The sequence below is a fragment of the Varanus komodoensis genome, unplaced genomic scaffold, assembly GCF_004798865.1.
Source record: "Varanus komodoensis strain SLA01 unplaced genomic scaffold, ASM479886v1 scaffold1, whole genome shotgun sequence".
Lineage (NCBI taxonomy): Eukaryota > Metazoa > Chordata > Lepidosauria > Squamata > Varanidae > Varanus > Varanus komodoensis.
Genome location: NW_025335268.1, coordinates 98,459,497 through 98,474,216, shown reverse-complemented (window position 1 = coordinate 98,474,216; position 14,720 = coordinate 98,459,497). Strand labels below are relative to the sequence as shown.

Genomic DNA, 14,720 nt, shown 5'->3' with positions numbered 1-14,720 from the left:
TTTTTCTAAACTAACCTCTGTGTTACTCTTTCTCTAGGTCATTGACAAGAACTCTGGTGGATGGTGGTATGTGCAGATAGGTGAAAAAGAAGGTTGGGCTCCAGCATCATACATTGATAAAAGGAAGAAGCCTAATTTAAATAGGCGAACCAGTACTTTGACTAGACCCAAAGTTCCTCCCCCTGCACCTCCCAACAAATCAAAAGACTCTGAAGAAGCAGTAGCCACTGGAACCATAGCTTCAGGAGATGGCCAAGATTCCCCACACAAGCAAAAATATGAGGAGCCAGAGTATGATGTACCTGCCTTTGGTGTTGACTCAGAATCTGAGCTGAGTCAGGGAGAAGATGGTAGCCTGGAGAGAAGCACATTCCACCGGCCCAAGCCTTCCCCTGTCTCCTCCCTCCAAAGGGCAAAATTCCGAGTTGGAATGTCTTCTGAAGATGTGACTCATGAAGAGGAGACTATCTATGAAAATGAGGGCTTCAGACCATGCATAGAAGATACTTCGTCAAACAAAGAATCCAGTGGAGATTCTGATTCTCAAAGAAGTTCTTCGTTATCATTGATCCAAAGAAATTCTCCATGTTCTGTTTCTCCTAAGTCCTCCCTTCTGAAGCCCCAAAATGACAAAAGCATTCAGCCAAACCTTGGTAAGCCTCACTACTCACGGAATGAAGAGACAAAGCCAAGATCAGCCTCAGATGCTGGCTCAACTGGTGTGCCCAAAAAAAGGGATACTGGCGAAACTGTGTCTAGCAGAGCAAAACCAATGGTGAGGCCCAAACCTTTTCTGAACAAAGCAGATTCTCAAAGCCAAGAAAGGATGGATATCAGCACTTTACGTCACCAGCTGAGACCAACCGGTCAACTCAGAGGTGGACTTAAAGGTTCAAGAAGTGAAGAGTCTGAAAGTCCACCTAACACAGCTTCCGGACACCCAGAAGAGACCTTCAGAAGAAGCTCTGCAGATCTCATTACACCTCCTTCCCATGGCTTATTCTATTCCAGCCAGCCAACCAAGGCAGAGAATGAAAACAACTCCTCAAAATGCCTCTATGTAACTACTGACTCTTATCAGAAAGTTCAAGAGTCAGAGATTGGCTTCCCAGCAGGAATAGTTGTGGAAGTCCTGGAAAAGCAAACAAGTGGATGGTGGTATTTGAAATATGGAGACACAGAAGGATGGGCTCCTTCTCACTATCTGGTACAACAAGATACTACTTCCAATGAGACCAACATCTCACTGGCTCGGAACAGAAGAAATGAAAACAAATCCAACAGCTTGGAGAAAATTGAGAAGAAGGTCCAGGCACTGAATACCATCAACCAGAACAAGAGAGCAACACCTCCTATTCCCAACAAACCACCAGGTGGCTTCTCAAAAACATCTGGTCCTGTAAAATTGCGAAATGGAGTTAGACAGCTAGCTGTGAGGCCGCAGTCAGTGTTTGTCTCCCCGCCACCCAAAGATAATAATCTGCCTTGTTCCTTGCGTAGGAATGAGTCTCTTACTGCCACAGACCACCTAAGGGCAGTGCGTCGCAATTCTTCTTTCAGTACTGCCCAGTCCCAGATTGGTAATTTGAAAATAAAACATGCTGATCGGCTTGCCTCTGAGGGCTCTGAGGGCACCACCTTCCTACCTATTGAACACAATGGAATCCCAGTATCCACTGTCCGGCCCAAGCCCATTGAAAAATCCCAATTTATTCACAATAACCTTAAGGATATCTACATCTCCATTGCAGATTACGAAGGGGATGAGGAAACTGCTGGATTTTCAGAAGGTGTTTGCATGGAGGTACTAGAAAAGAACCCAAACGGCTGGTGGTACTGTCAGATCATGGATGGAGGAAAACCTTTTAAAGGCTGGGTCCCCTCAAATTACTTGGAGAAAAAGAATTAAGTGTTGCAGTGTCTTTAAGTTCCCTAAATTATACTTTTTCTGCTGTGTAGATATGGAAGGAGGGGGAAGATACAAAGATGTATTTCCTTTTGTTCCATCGTATATTGAAAGGGATTGTTGAACTGAGCATTGCTATGACCAGCAAGTCTGCCAACTATGAGGGTGTGTTAGGGTGTGTTTGAAGGAATTGGCTAATTCAGCAAATATCAAGAAAAGGCAGCTTGAATTAATGCCTTCTTCTTCATTACTTGGTGAAGCCTTTCACATTTGAGTGCAACAGGGTACATGATCCCACCATCCTGCTTGTAATAATAGGAAACCAAATGTGTGCCTTTCACAATATAGTTTGGGCCTATGTGTCTGCTTGGGTATGGTAGGGAGTTTGGTGCCAAACCTGGACATGTTTTTAAAAAATCAGCTTGTCCCATTTTTCCAAATGGAGTGTGTATAAATATTTTCAAATTGTGGATGGTTTCCCCAGTCCCACCCTAAGACATCTTTCATGTGTGCAGAGCAAACAGAGAAACTTGTTCAAGGGATCCAGCACTAGCCCCCAGCCATTGCATTCTGTCTCCAGATTGCTTGAAGAGTCGGGGGCCTTTTCACTGCGCATAGCTGGCATTGGACTCTGAGTGCATATTGTTCAGTTCCCCCCCAGTGGCATCCACCGTACATTTTTCCTTTGGTTGCTATGTGTCCATTGTTTCAGAAAAGGGGTTAAGTGGGGCTTATTTTCCTATTATAATTAAAATTTGAAATATAATCAAACTTTAGGTGGTTCTTAGGTGTTTGCAAACACACCCAAAGTGATGTGTTGCGCACACTCACCTCTTGCGGACACTGACTGGTCTCAAATGTAATTTTTATTTTTAGGGTCTTCTGAACAACCAAGTTTGTCACGTCCCTTGTTGTTTAGCACCCCACATTTGGACTAGGGAGTAGCAAGGTCTTACCTGTACTTGAGGAAAATTGGTTGACTGTAGCTAAGAAGGAGAAGCCGCTGTTACATGAACTGTTCCCCTTTTTTCTTGATCATGGCCTGTTAAGGTTGGGCTGTCTGACTAGCTGGTAGGCACTGTACATCTCTCCTGAACAATTATCCATTGCTTCTGCTCTGGTTCTACCTTATGTCCAGGACAAAACTTCAGTCAGTTCCCCTTGACCTGCAACAACCAATGTGCATACTCCCTTCTCCCATCCAAAGGCCTTTCAAGACTTCCAGCTCTCATTGCCACAGTTCCAGCTGGAAGACCTTGTGCCACAACACAATAGCTTCTTCAGAACTATCTATACGGGTCTTGCAAGTTATTCCAGCATAGACTGTTGTGTGAAAGTGAAGGCCAGTTCACAAGAACTAGAATGTCCATGACTTAAACATAAAGAAATAGAATTTATTTCCAAATACTGGGATTTATTTCCAAATAATGGGCCTTCTATTTTGCAGAAGTTCCCCCTTTTTTCCTATGAGAGGAAGAATTTCTGTGTGTTCAGAAATTGTGTATGCACATTGAAGAGCATGGGAAAGTACTTACCTGTGATATGCCTTGAAACCACATCATCATACCCAACTACCAGTACAGCTACTCCTTCATGAATGAGAGTTTCTAGATGCACATGGTGTTCATGCATGCACCTTCTCTACACCACTTACTCCATTGAAAGAGGGGTGACACCTCACGCATATCCCCATTCCACATGGCTGCAGTCCTTCTCTGGGAGGGGATGCTAATATAGGAGCTGTTTGTGCACATCAGAATGCCCTTGGTGCTTAAGATCAATGGCAAATTTATTTGCATATATCAGTGTCTCCAAAAAAGCCAGAGAAAAGGGAAGGCCCTGAACTTTGTATGTGTGTCCTTTTCAAACAGTATCCATCAGTGTTTACAGAGCTGGATGCAGGGAGAGAAAAAGCCATGGATTTTACTGTCTGCACAGTTGTTTTAGTTTGTTGGGGAAAGGGGTTATTTGTGAACCTCTCTGATCTAAAGGTTATTTTCCCTTTTAACAAATTCTCTCTTCTGTTGTGTTCACTTGAACATTACTTTTATACTGAGGGAGAAACACCTGATACATTTTCAGACGTGAGAAGCAAATGAATAAAAAGCACCAGTAGGCTGGGAATGCTACTAGACAAGAAGCACATGCTTATGTGTGTTCTCCCTCCCTCCATTTCCTTGCTCATTATTTATGATTCTAAGAGTTTAAAAATGAGATGTTTTATGGAAGGTCATGGAAAAGATGGAAACCACTGTGGGTGACAAGGTTTGGAGTGCAATGTGTATTTATTTTTGATGTGGCTTCAAACATCAGCCTTCAAATAAATGTTGTAATAGTAAAAGAAATGCTGGAAGGCCTTTGCGTGAGAATATGGAAGATCAGATGGAAGTTTGATGTTGCTGTCTTGAGGCCCAACATTTTGTTTGCCCAGAGAATAAAAACAGTTGGGTTTCATGGCAAATGTTAACACAGAATAATAGAGAAATAACTCATATGTCTTCCAACAACACCTCATGCCTTCTACCAGTTGGAAGATGAAAACAGGAAGATTTTAATGAGCTCAAACTAATGCTAACAAAATCTTCCAAATTTACAACTGAAAATATTAAGAGATGTTTTGCTTTCCTGAAAAATTACATAATGTTGACTTTACTTTTGTCTCATTCATTTTTTAAAATTGTGTGTTACATATATTAAATTACAACAACAAACATTGAGGGATTGTTTTCCACAGCTTTCATGACTTTCAGCTTGATCTGTTAAGATGCCATTAAAGTCTGTGACCACAACCACTCTCCATTCGATTGCTCTGGTTATAGCAGCGTGGAAGGAGGAGCCACTTTGGAGAAGGTGAGGGAGGGGGGAAGAGGCCTGTGGAACTCCAATAAAATCAGTGGGGAGAAAGAAGGCAATCATCTACACTACGGTGAAAATGGTGTGGATTTTGCCCTGAACTCTTCTTCCTGAGGCCTAGCAGCTCTGCATTTTGGCTGGTTCCCTCTGTTGTTAAAGTTCTGCTGCAACATTAGCAGTCGTTTAGAGGACTACCAGAGCTGCTGTGAGTTTATAATAGAAGTATTATGTTCTTCTGCTGGGCAGTATTAAATAGAGCAAAACCATAAAGTAATCTGCTAGATTGCAGTACTAATAGTAGTGATTTAGCAACTCATATTAATGTTTATGATTTATTTTTTAACAATAATGATGAAGAAGTGGTTCATTATTTTTGAATTAATGCACTTTAACCATTTTAAACCAAAATGCAGAAAAATCAAGTGCATTATTTAAAGATGCAGTATAAATTGTCAATTTTAAAGTTCACCTATTTATTAAAATAATTTATGACTATTTAAAAATTGTACTATACAGTTTTGTTCTAAAGATGCCATCATCTCTTGGGAAAATTAACAGTGCAGCTCCCAAAATTCCTGCTTTGAAACATTGGACTCTCAAAATACAATGGATTCAGTTAGCAAGAGTCAAATTTCTGCCATGGGAAAAGGGACAAACATTTCTTACTGGAGAACAGCAAATTGGCTAGCAGTAGTTCCAAACCTGTACCGCCATTAAGAATTTTCAGTGGAGAACTTATCCAAAGTATGTCATGAGATCATGGGAAAGTTTTGCAGATCCCCCAGATGAGTTTCCATGCTATATTACAACTGAGGCAGTGGTGTCCATTTTGTATTTTAGTGGTGCCCAGTGTTATACTGGTGACTGCAGTCATAATAACGTGTGGAAAATCATTGTGTGGTAACTTGGCAGAATTCTAAGGTTGCTTCTTTAAACCTAATGTTAAAAAAAACTATTTCTTGGTACAACTTGTACAGTTTGGCTTGCCCTCATTCTGTTGGTGTGGGAAGTTGGGAACTGGCCTTCCTTCACTGTGGCATCCCAGCAGTCTCATGTAATCTGTGCAATTCCATATTTAATATGATGGAATACAAAGCAGGCATGGTCTGTGTAAGCACTGCTTTCTTACAGGTGTTGCTTAATGATTAGATTAATTGCCCATCAAGAATAATTGTATACAAATGTCTGTCACACAGAATTGCTGATGGATCAAGCAAGTAGTCTTCAGCTGGCCTAGCCAAAATGCTCTGGTAGCCATTGCAATAAGGTACTAAAATTAAGTAAATGAGCTCCTGTAGTGTTACATCCACGAGTCATATTTGACCGTGCACCTTGGTGTTTTACACACACACACATTTTTAGTAGCCCTTGTGTTGGGACAAACCTGGAGGTGATTTCGTGTTGTACGAAAATATCATGCAATTATGAAAGGGGGGGTGGGTAAAGGGCACTAGCAAGCACCTTCTTAGTCAATTTCACTGTTTTCCACCTGTAATGTGTCATTTCCTTCTGCAGCTATTAGGTGAGATACAAAATATTCTTTAAAAAGAGTTGAATTCAAATTGCAGAGCTATCCTGATTCATTATAATTAAGTGGCTAGTCTTCATGATTTTCTTGTACAAACATGCTCAAGTCCCACCCAAAGTTATCTAGAGTCTTTTCTCCAAAATAATATATTTTGATCCTAAAACCAAAGTTGTCAAAACATGGTGCTTTAAAAAAAATAAACTATATAGTACTAACAGAATTATCTAAATTTTTAAATTATCTGGGTCAGCTACTGAATAAAATATTTTGTGAAGTCAAAGAGTGCCCTCTTGTGGATGGAGGAATGGCTTCTAGTTCTTTTTTTCCCTGCTTATTGAAATTGCCTTAATCGTCCATGCTTTCAAAAGGGAAAAATATTGTGAAATGGGAATGATTGGGATAGGAAATGTCAAAACACAGCTTAAATTTTTAGACAAAATCCAAGAATTTGAAACTGTTCTGCTGTATACTGCAACTTTAATAATAATGAGCACTTCTGAGTTCGTTATTGCGGTTTTATATAATGCCTGAAAGATATTCTCGCAGTTGTTGCTTTTCTAAATTCTAGTAATCAGTATGTCTAAAGCTTCTTTTTGTTTTGTTCTACCCACATATGCCTTGTTGCCCATTGTAACTTCTTTAACTGAGGCTTATTTTTGGAGGGCGGGGGCAGATGCTGACATTAATATGCCTGGACTGTATCACTTCAGACAGCAGGTGGCCACTGAATTGCCTGAGGGATCCATCACACACATGCACACACAGAGGCATCTCTTTCCTGTACATTAAAAATATGTTAGGTACAGGTCTAGCCTAGAACACTTCTCAATTTCTTGTTTTCTGTGTGCAGGGATTATTGGTATAGTAAATCAATCAAAAATGTGTGTTTTCTCCTGCACTCTAAAAGTGGCACGATCCAGAGCTACCATAGCACTTTAACTTCTGGTTTGTAAGAACAAAGCATCATTGAACTTTTCATGTCTCTGAAATAATACCAAATTATTTGTCTAGACTGGGATCCAAGGTCCTGTGTAAGCTCATGCTAGATGCTTGCCCTGGCCCACTAGGATAGGATTTCAAACCTTTGCTTGTGCCTCCTTTCTGGCTATATCACAAACTGCTTATGAAAGTGTCTTCCACTTTTGAATCAGTTTGCTATGTGGTATGGTCTAGGCAGGAGGTGAACGGGGAAGTGTGTGAGCTGGGAAAAACCATGCACAGAGTTCCCTTGGGCTCATGGAACTAGCTTCACGGTTCTTTGGATCCTAGCCTGCTTTTCCAGTGACTGTGCTCCTTGCCAAAATCTAAGTATGAGTGAAAAAATGGCACTCCGTTCTTTAACAAGGATTTAAGTCCCATTGACTCCAATGAAAGTTACTTACAGAAATGATGCCTAGCCTTGCTTGAACACAAAAAGTTTGGATGGAGCTTTTCCTTTCCTTTCAAATGTTCATTTGTAAATGTGGCAATTATCACTATAAGCGTGCTAGCTAATTCAAAGCTAGAGTATGAGACAGATGAACAAGGGCACATGAGCTTCAACTGTAAGTTGCAGTAACAAAAAGCTGCATTTCCTTCAGACAAAAAGGTTTCCTTCAGTAGCAACACTGAACATTTTGACGAAGGCATTATAGAATTGTTTTTGAACTACTTTCAAATATTAGTGTGGCATATTAAAATTATACTCATTGCTGTTCTATGTTTAGAAATGCGTTACTGCTTTCCATCATGTATGAGAAACAAGGGAATCTGGTAAAGCATTCATTATTTTCATATTACTAGCATTTACAGACTAGAAATAGTATTTAAGTTTAGATCACCTTAGGTAGTTTGCTCATTTACATTTTTCTCTTGTGTTTTTTTTTCTTTTGTTACGTTTTCTTCAAATATTTTGCATTCTCAAGAAAAAATCCAATTAGAGGATATGTGCAATACTGAAAGAGAAGAAACAGGCCCCTCATCCAGGACTCAAAGTGGAATGTACAGTGTGATTTTTGTGAAAGTCTGTCATTTTCTAATAATGCACTCTCAGGAAAGAAAGCAGGATTGCTGGGAAGGGAACAACCGAAGAAAAGGGGTGTGGGGGAAAAGCCTTTGGTACAAATGGATCGTGTTGAGTCTGGCAGTGGCTGTACAAGTGCATTGCATGTGAACAAAATGGAAGGACTGTAAGTGTTAGATTCTGCATAATGCATGCTGCAGTCCATTGCTCATTTGTAAGTCCCTTTGAATGCAATAGAACTTACTTCTGAGTAGACATGTATAGGAGTATGCCGTGAAGCACTTTAGGGTGTTACTTTGTGCATGTTTAGACGGCAAAAAGTTGACCACTCCCAGCATTCCCCAGCAAACTCTGCTGGCTGAGGAACACTAGGAGTTGTAGGGCATTGTTCTGGCTAAGCATATATCAGGTAGCATGGAATGGAAGCTGGAGCCTGAGACAGGTAATGACAAAAAGCATCTACTGTTAAGCACGTACAGAACACAAGGCTTCATCTCATGCCTAAAGTGCTATCTACTTAGCTTTGTGCTCGAGACCTTTGAGCATGATGCCATTCAAAAGGGCAGATTCAGCACTCTGGCCACCAAACAGGAAACGGCTCTTAACCTTTAGAGGCCCAGGATCAGGGATCTTTGCTTTGGTGCTTGTTCATTTCACTTTCTGAAATCTTTCCTAACACTTTGCTCCTGCTATTCCCTCTAGCTGAAGAATGAGTTGGTAGGGCAAAATTATCGCCTGCTTTATTTTGCATGAAATCAAAATGTTCAGTTGTATCAGATGCTTCACGTTTGTGTTAAGCACGTTTTCAAAAAGCTGCTGTTAGGCTGCAGTGCCTCTTTCTGAACGTAGCCCATTCAGCTCCGAGCATGGAACTTGTTTCTCATGATACATGCATGGACTTGTGCTGTAAGAAAACAACCTTAAACTAAAGTCTTTGGCAGAAACTGGGCCAATATTATATTTCACAAAGTTATTGTGGAACTGGAAGGCCAAGCTGAGGCCTATGAATTTAACTGCACATATGCATTTGTGGTTTATCCCTTTAGCAAAGTGTGTCTGAGTCTTAAATAAATCTCTAAAAAAAATTAGAGTTTTCATATTTTAATCCCTTGAGGGTATGCATGAAAACTGGGCTTTCTTGAGTAGCCCATCCAAATTTAGTATGTGGCTTGCTTTAACACTGAGAATTCATGGCTGACCAGAATAGCCTCCCTGGAATCTCACTCATAGATTAATTGGAATGGCATCCATGTGCCTGCCTTCACGCAGCCACTGCATAGTATTAGTGATTTTACACCTCCATTAAATTTTTTGAGAGCAACAAATTCTTGCTGGCCCTGGTTTTGGAAGATTTTACTGACCACCGCAGGTGTTGTGGCTTTGTGCATATGGGTTTGTTTTTAATTGTAATTTTTTTTTGCAAAAATTGTAAAAATTAAAAACACTCCATGCATACACAAAAACTAGCAAGAGGAACTACGCTGCTATCCATAATACTATAAGTATCAACTGGATATCTGCTGCTAAATAGTCAGAACCCATCTGACACAATACAAACCTCCTCCTAGAAAATCCAGATATACAAATATGCAGTTAAATCAGGCATACTGTAAGCATTCAAGAGGTACGGATTGGGAGAGTGCAAGTTTCTTTGTAAATAGCTTTCTTTTTAAGTGGGAATTTTTCTAAAAAATAAAAATGGTAGATTGTATAAATCACTGGTAAATCTATGGAAAACACATCAGGTATCATGGACTTTGTGTCCTCACTCCAAGGTTTCTTTTGGTGCCTCAATTCATCTGTCATATCCTTTCATGATTTTATTTTTGTAATCTTTAAGTACTGTACATGCGGACTTTCCCAGCTTCTTTGGAGGTCAGTGAACTGGATCTCTCTGTGCAAGCCCTTTGATTGGTATTATGTAGCCTGTACACATCTGCATTTGAATAAGTGCAGAATCTCCTGGAAGAGCAATTAAGAGATCCTTCATTTTTTGGAGGGACTTATATAAGGGTGTGTGGATGTGTGTGCATGCTAAGGTGGTGAGGAGAAGGGGCTGAATGAGTTCATATCCCTACTATGGGGAGAGGTTTGCAGGCCAGACATGAGCACTGCTCTTGTCTGGAATCAAAATTCTGTTTTCAGGATTTTTTCCTCCTCATTTTGATAAGATTGCTCAGGTGGAACATAGCCAAAGGCAAAGTTAATTGGTCCCCCTCAATCTAGGATTACAGGGTGAGTTGGCCTCATGCCGCAGAACATTCTAGATGAGTGCATTTTTCTCCCCTTTAAAAACCAATTTGATGGGACTTTCACACTGTCATTTTGCACGCGTTTCACAAACTATACAACAGCCACTATTGTCCTGTGTTGAGACTCCTGTTTGTTACGAAATCAGATTGGATGTCTGTTGCGGGGTGGGGTGGTAATGGTCAAAAGAGGCAACTGGATCATGACCGGGGAGGGTTTGTTTGTTTTTTCCAGAAAAACAAATTGAATCAAGAATATGTTCATAAGGCTTGGTCTGGCATCCTGGGTACTTTTTGTGTATTTATGCATCCATATATATTACTCAGTGCTCTGTATTAAAGTGTGTCTCCCACTGTTGCCAAAAGTTCCAATTGTTGCATTATGATCTAATACAAATCTCCATTCTGAAGTTCATAATATGAAGAGGGAATAGGGTTTATGTTTATCAAGCTGCCTTCTGCATCTGGAAGAGAAACTGTGGAGAGGTTCATGAAATGACTGAAGCTGGCATTACAACATAGTTGGGTTGTGTTTTAGGCTGGCTTCTAACCAAATGGCTCTGCTTTGTTTAAGTGAAATGAATTGTTAGAAGTGAATGAGGGAGCCAGCTGGTGATCTCACATTTTGTAGCATTCTAAAATGTGCCTTCTGAGCATTTTTTGGCTTTTGTAAAACTTGACCCACAACTTTGAGCTAGAACCTTATAGAGATTGGTGTGCCACAAGTTCTAACTGCAGCCTTTTACTATGCTAAATGATAGTATCCAGATGGAGAATTGTTTATGAATTTCAGGGATTGAGGGAGCAGAATGACCTATGTAGGAAACCAGAAAGGAGGCAACACATACGGATGTGTTTCCTTAGATCTAAAACAAATAATAATTTAAATAGAGGCAAGCAGTCTTTTTTGCCAGAAGCCATCTGTACAGTGGCAACAATTCCAAATAGCTTATGTCCTTCCAATGGGCCTCTAGTAATTGTTGTTTAGCATAAGGAGAACAAAATTGTTAAACGTCTGGAAGAGTATGTTGGTAAGGAGAGATGGGAAGGATGTGTGGTTGGTTTATGAGCTGTGCGATAGAGATGGCAGATGGAGCGTGTTATCTTGATTTTATTCATCTTGTTTGCTTAGAAAAGTGTTTTCATTGAAAGTGGATAGTTATTGGTGTAGTGCAAGTTGAAGACTGAGTTTTTTGTTTTCAGAGTTTTGTCTTATGAAAGGATTCAGGAGGGAATCAGGTGTGGTGTGTGTTTTGGAGAGAGATGAAATAAAGAGCCCTGTGATACTTGGTGTTTTCAAGATGAGGAATACCAGTGTGTAAGAAGCAGCTTAGCTGTTTGGCCCACTGAAAAGCTAATGTTAGATACTGCCCATAAAAATAGTGTTGTTTTATAAAAGGTAAATCCTTCAATGATCACTGTTAATCAGAATAAAATTTGCATGTAATGTATCTCCAGCACTAAGGGAATAAAACAAAAGGAACAAAAATAAAGATTGTAAGGTATTGTTCTTGTGCTTGCCATCAAAAGTCTTGGTGAGCTTATGGGAAGGATATAAATCTGTTTGCATAGTAAAACTGACTGCACTGATCAAAGTCATTTTTGGCAGGTGATATTCAGTTTGCTTACATTAATGCACATGTCACAAGAGAGAGCAACTGTGGTAAAATGTCCTTGTAGCTCTCATCATTTCTGTAATGATCACTGGGAAATGTTCGACTGGAACATTATCACATTAGTCTTCATGAAACAAACTGGCAGCAAAGACCAGTGCCTGTTCTGATCTACTTTGGCTCCCTCTTAAATTGATTTTGGATTATCTTGACATTCAAATTTAATAGAGGCAACTAAAGACTACATAATGAACCTCCTTCCTAAGGTCAAAAGCCTCCTTCTTTTGTCAAATTTACATTCTTGGCCTTTAATTGTAACCTGTAGTATTAAATGAGAATTTGTATAATTTTTCCATTTCCAAATTTAATTTGAAAACATGGGGCTATTTTGCACAAAGAATGAGCTCCTTAATTGTCATAGTTATATCTTATTTGGACAGAACTAAAGTTATATGTAAAAATGAAGTGTGTGTATATTTAGTTTGTTTTCAGAAACTGAAGTGGCTGTTGTATTCAAAATGACTTTGCAGTGATATCATCCAATAATGATTTACAGGCACACTCAGAAAATTTTAGTGCTTAAATTTTAGAGATGCAGTTACATTGGGTACTGAACACTGACCCAATGAAATGTGATTTGGGGGATATTTACAACATGGCTTATTTGCCCCATAATAAATTTCTGTTTATGCAGTCAAGAACATGAGTGCTGCGACTCTAGATAGAACTTAGTCCTGATTATATTTCTTTCATAGGTTTTTGCTCAAGTGTTGTAGAAAGAGGGAATTTGCATTTTAAGAATCAAGTGTAAGTGACTGTAAGTGGAACAGCAAAACACTCAGATTAACCATCATGGTGTGTGAATTAGATTCTGCTCTATCAAAGTGATTATGAGATTGGAATTGTGAAAGAATATCTTTTCTTTATATTTAATGTCCCTTAATACCTACAATGCCTATGAATATATCTCAAAGAAAAGGATGCTTGTGTGGCTTAATTAGTTAATATTAAAGGCCTGTTTTTGTCTGTCAGACAGGGGTATTAAATTTATTTGTTCCAACATTTCAGGCAGGCATGTTTTGCAGTAGATTGCTACATCCTTATTTAGGGAGCTAGTTAAGAGTTGCAGAGGTAGTAAATCATTGCAGTTGTTGCAGCCAATGTGAACATAGATACATCACACCTAAGTAAAGTATTGTATAGCTAACTAGTGTAATGAGGCTTTCTGAGTCCATGGGTCTGGAATTCAGGGTCACTGATTTATGGACACAGTTCCACAGAAAATGTCTCAGATCGCTTTGGCAGATCTGTGCTGCAATACTGTAAGAGTTGGCATCTGTGTACTTGATTATTACTGAAAGATATAAAGACCCTAAGGCACACAGCTCAGTTTTTCAGTTTTTTCTCCATCAACCATCTGGCATTAATGATGCTTGAAAAATTATTTGTCAGTTTCAGCCATTTTGAAGTATAGGGATTAACTTTTTGTACATGTTTTGGCCCTGTAGTCCTGTTTTGTGGGGAGTCTAAGCTTCCTTCAGACGTTCCCCTTGGACACCGTGTCCCTTAACGGTTGGCACAGCATTGGTGTTGCAAAGAAGGAAATGTCTTGCCCTTTGTGTCAGTATCAGAAATGCTTGAGAGAAGAAAGTCCCTGCTGTCTAAGATCTGTACAGTGAACACTGAGTGTGAGTCATTTGTTAAAACACAACATTTGGTGTAAGTGTGTAAGAACCCAGCCAGCTCCTTCTGCTGATAATGATTTTAAAGGCCTTTACTATGTTACAGGAGATGCTTGCACACAGCTTTGCAAGCAAATGCAGCTGCACACAAACCATGGGTTGTGGCCAGCACTGTTTGTCATCCTGGGGCACATGTCTTTGGACTCTGCAGTGTTTACTTTTGGAGATGGCCAAGAAAGTTTGTCATTCTGGGACACACTCATATGGAAGGGCTACATGCTAGTTATAAAGCAGTCTTTCTTACGGGATTGCCAAGAGCATCTAGGCTTTTGCCTCTGTTTTATTCCCAGGTTCTTGCAATGTGAAACTATAGTACCATATTCATTGACTCAGGCAGAGAGGGCGTGATAGCATGCTGTACCTCACCATCATCTCCCAGTTTACTCATTGCTTGGACCAAAGGTGGTGCTAATAGGAACTTCTAATTTTTATATTTATGTTTTTGTTGGATTTTGTGTCTGTTTGTGTTTTGTTTTAAATCAGCAACATTTAATGACCTATTTGGCTAAAAAGATTGGCCTCAGACCCTTTGAATTCACAAAAGATCTTTGGGACTCAGACATTGCTGTATGTTTTAACTGACCATGCTTTTTTGAGAGAGATAAAGGATACTCTCATCTTTAAATGCTTGCAAATTGTAAGACTTTTTTAAAATTCAATTTGTTTACATCGTCTCTTATGTCCTATGGGAGGGAAATAAAGTTTTTGATCTTTTTAACTGTGTACTAATTCTTGGCTAGTTTATTTCTTCCTAGAGCTCAGAGAGTATGAAACTTGTTACTGAGACTTCTTTGTATTGAACATCTTGATTTTCACTGCAAAAATAA

General features: G+C 39.6%; 1 protein-coding gene across 6 annotated transcripts in view; it reads left to right on the top strand.

Annotated features, from left to right (window-relative positions):
* Positions 1-14,622, top strand: part of SH3PXD2A (SH3 and PX domains 2A) — a 287,812-nt gene extending 273,190 nt beyond the window's left edge. For all 6 annotated transcript variants that reach the window (XM_044438062.1, XM_044438052.1, XM_044438043.1 and 3 more), the window contains one exon: positions 38-14,622. In XM_044438062.1, coding sequence (XP_044293997.1) covers positions 38-1,909 — 1,872 coding nt within the window. In that variant the 3' untranslated portion in view covers positions 1,910-14,622. The remainder of the gene's footprint in view (positions 1-37) is intronic.
* Positions 14,623-14,720: the final 98 nt, after the last annotated feature.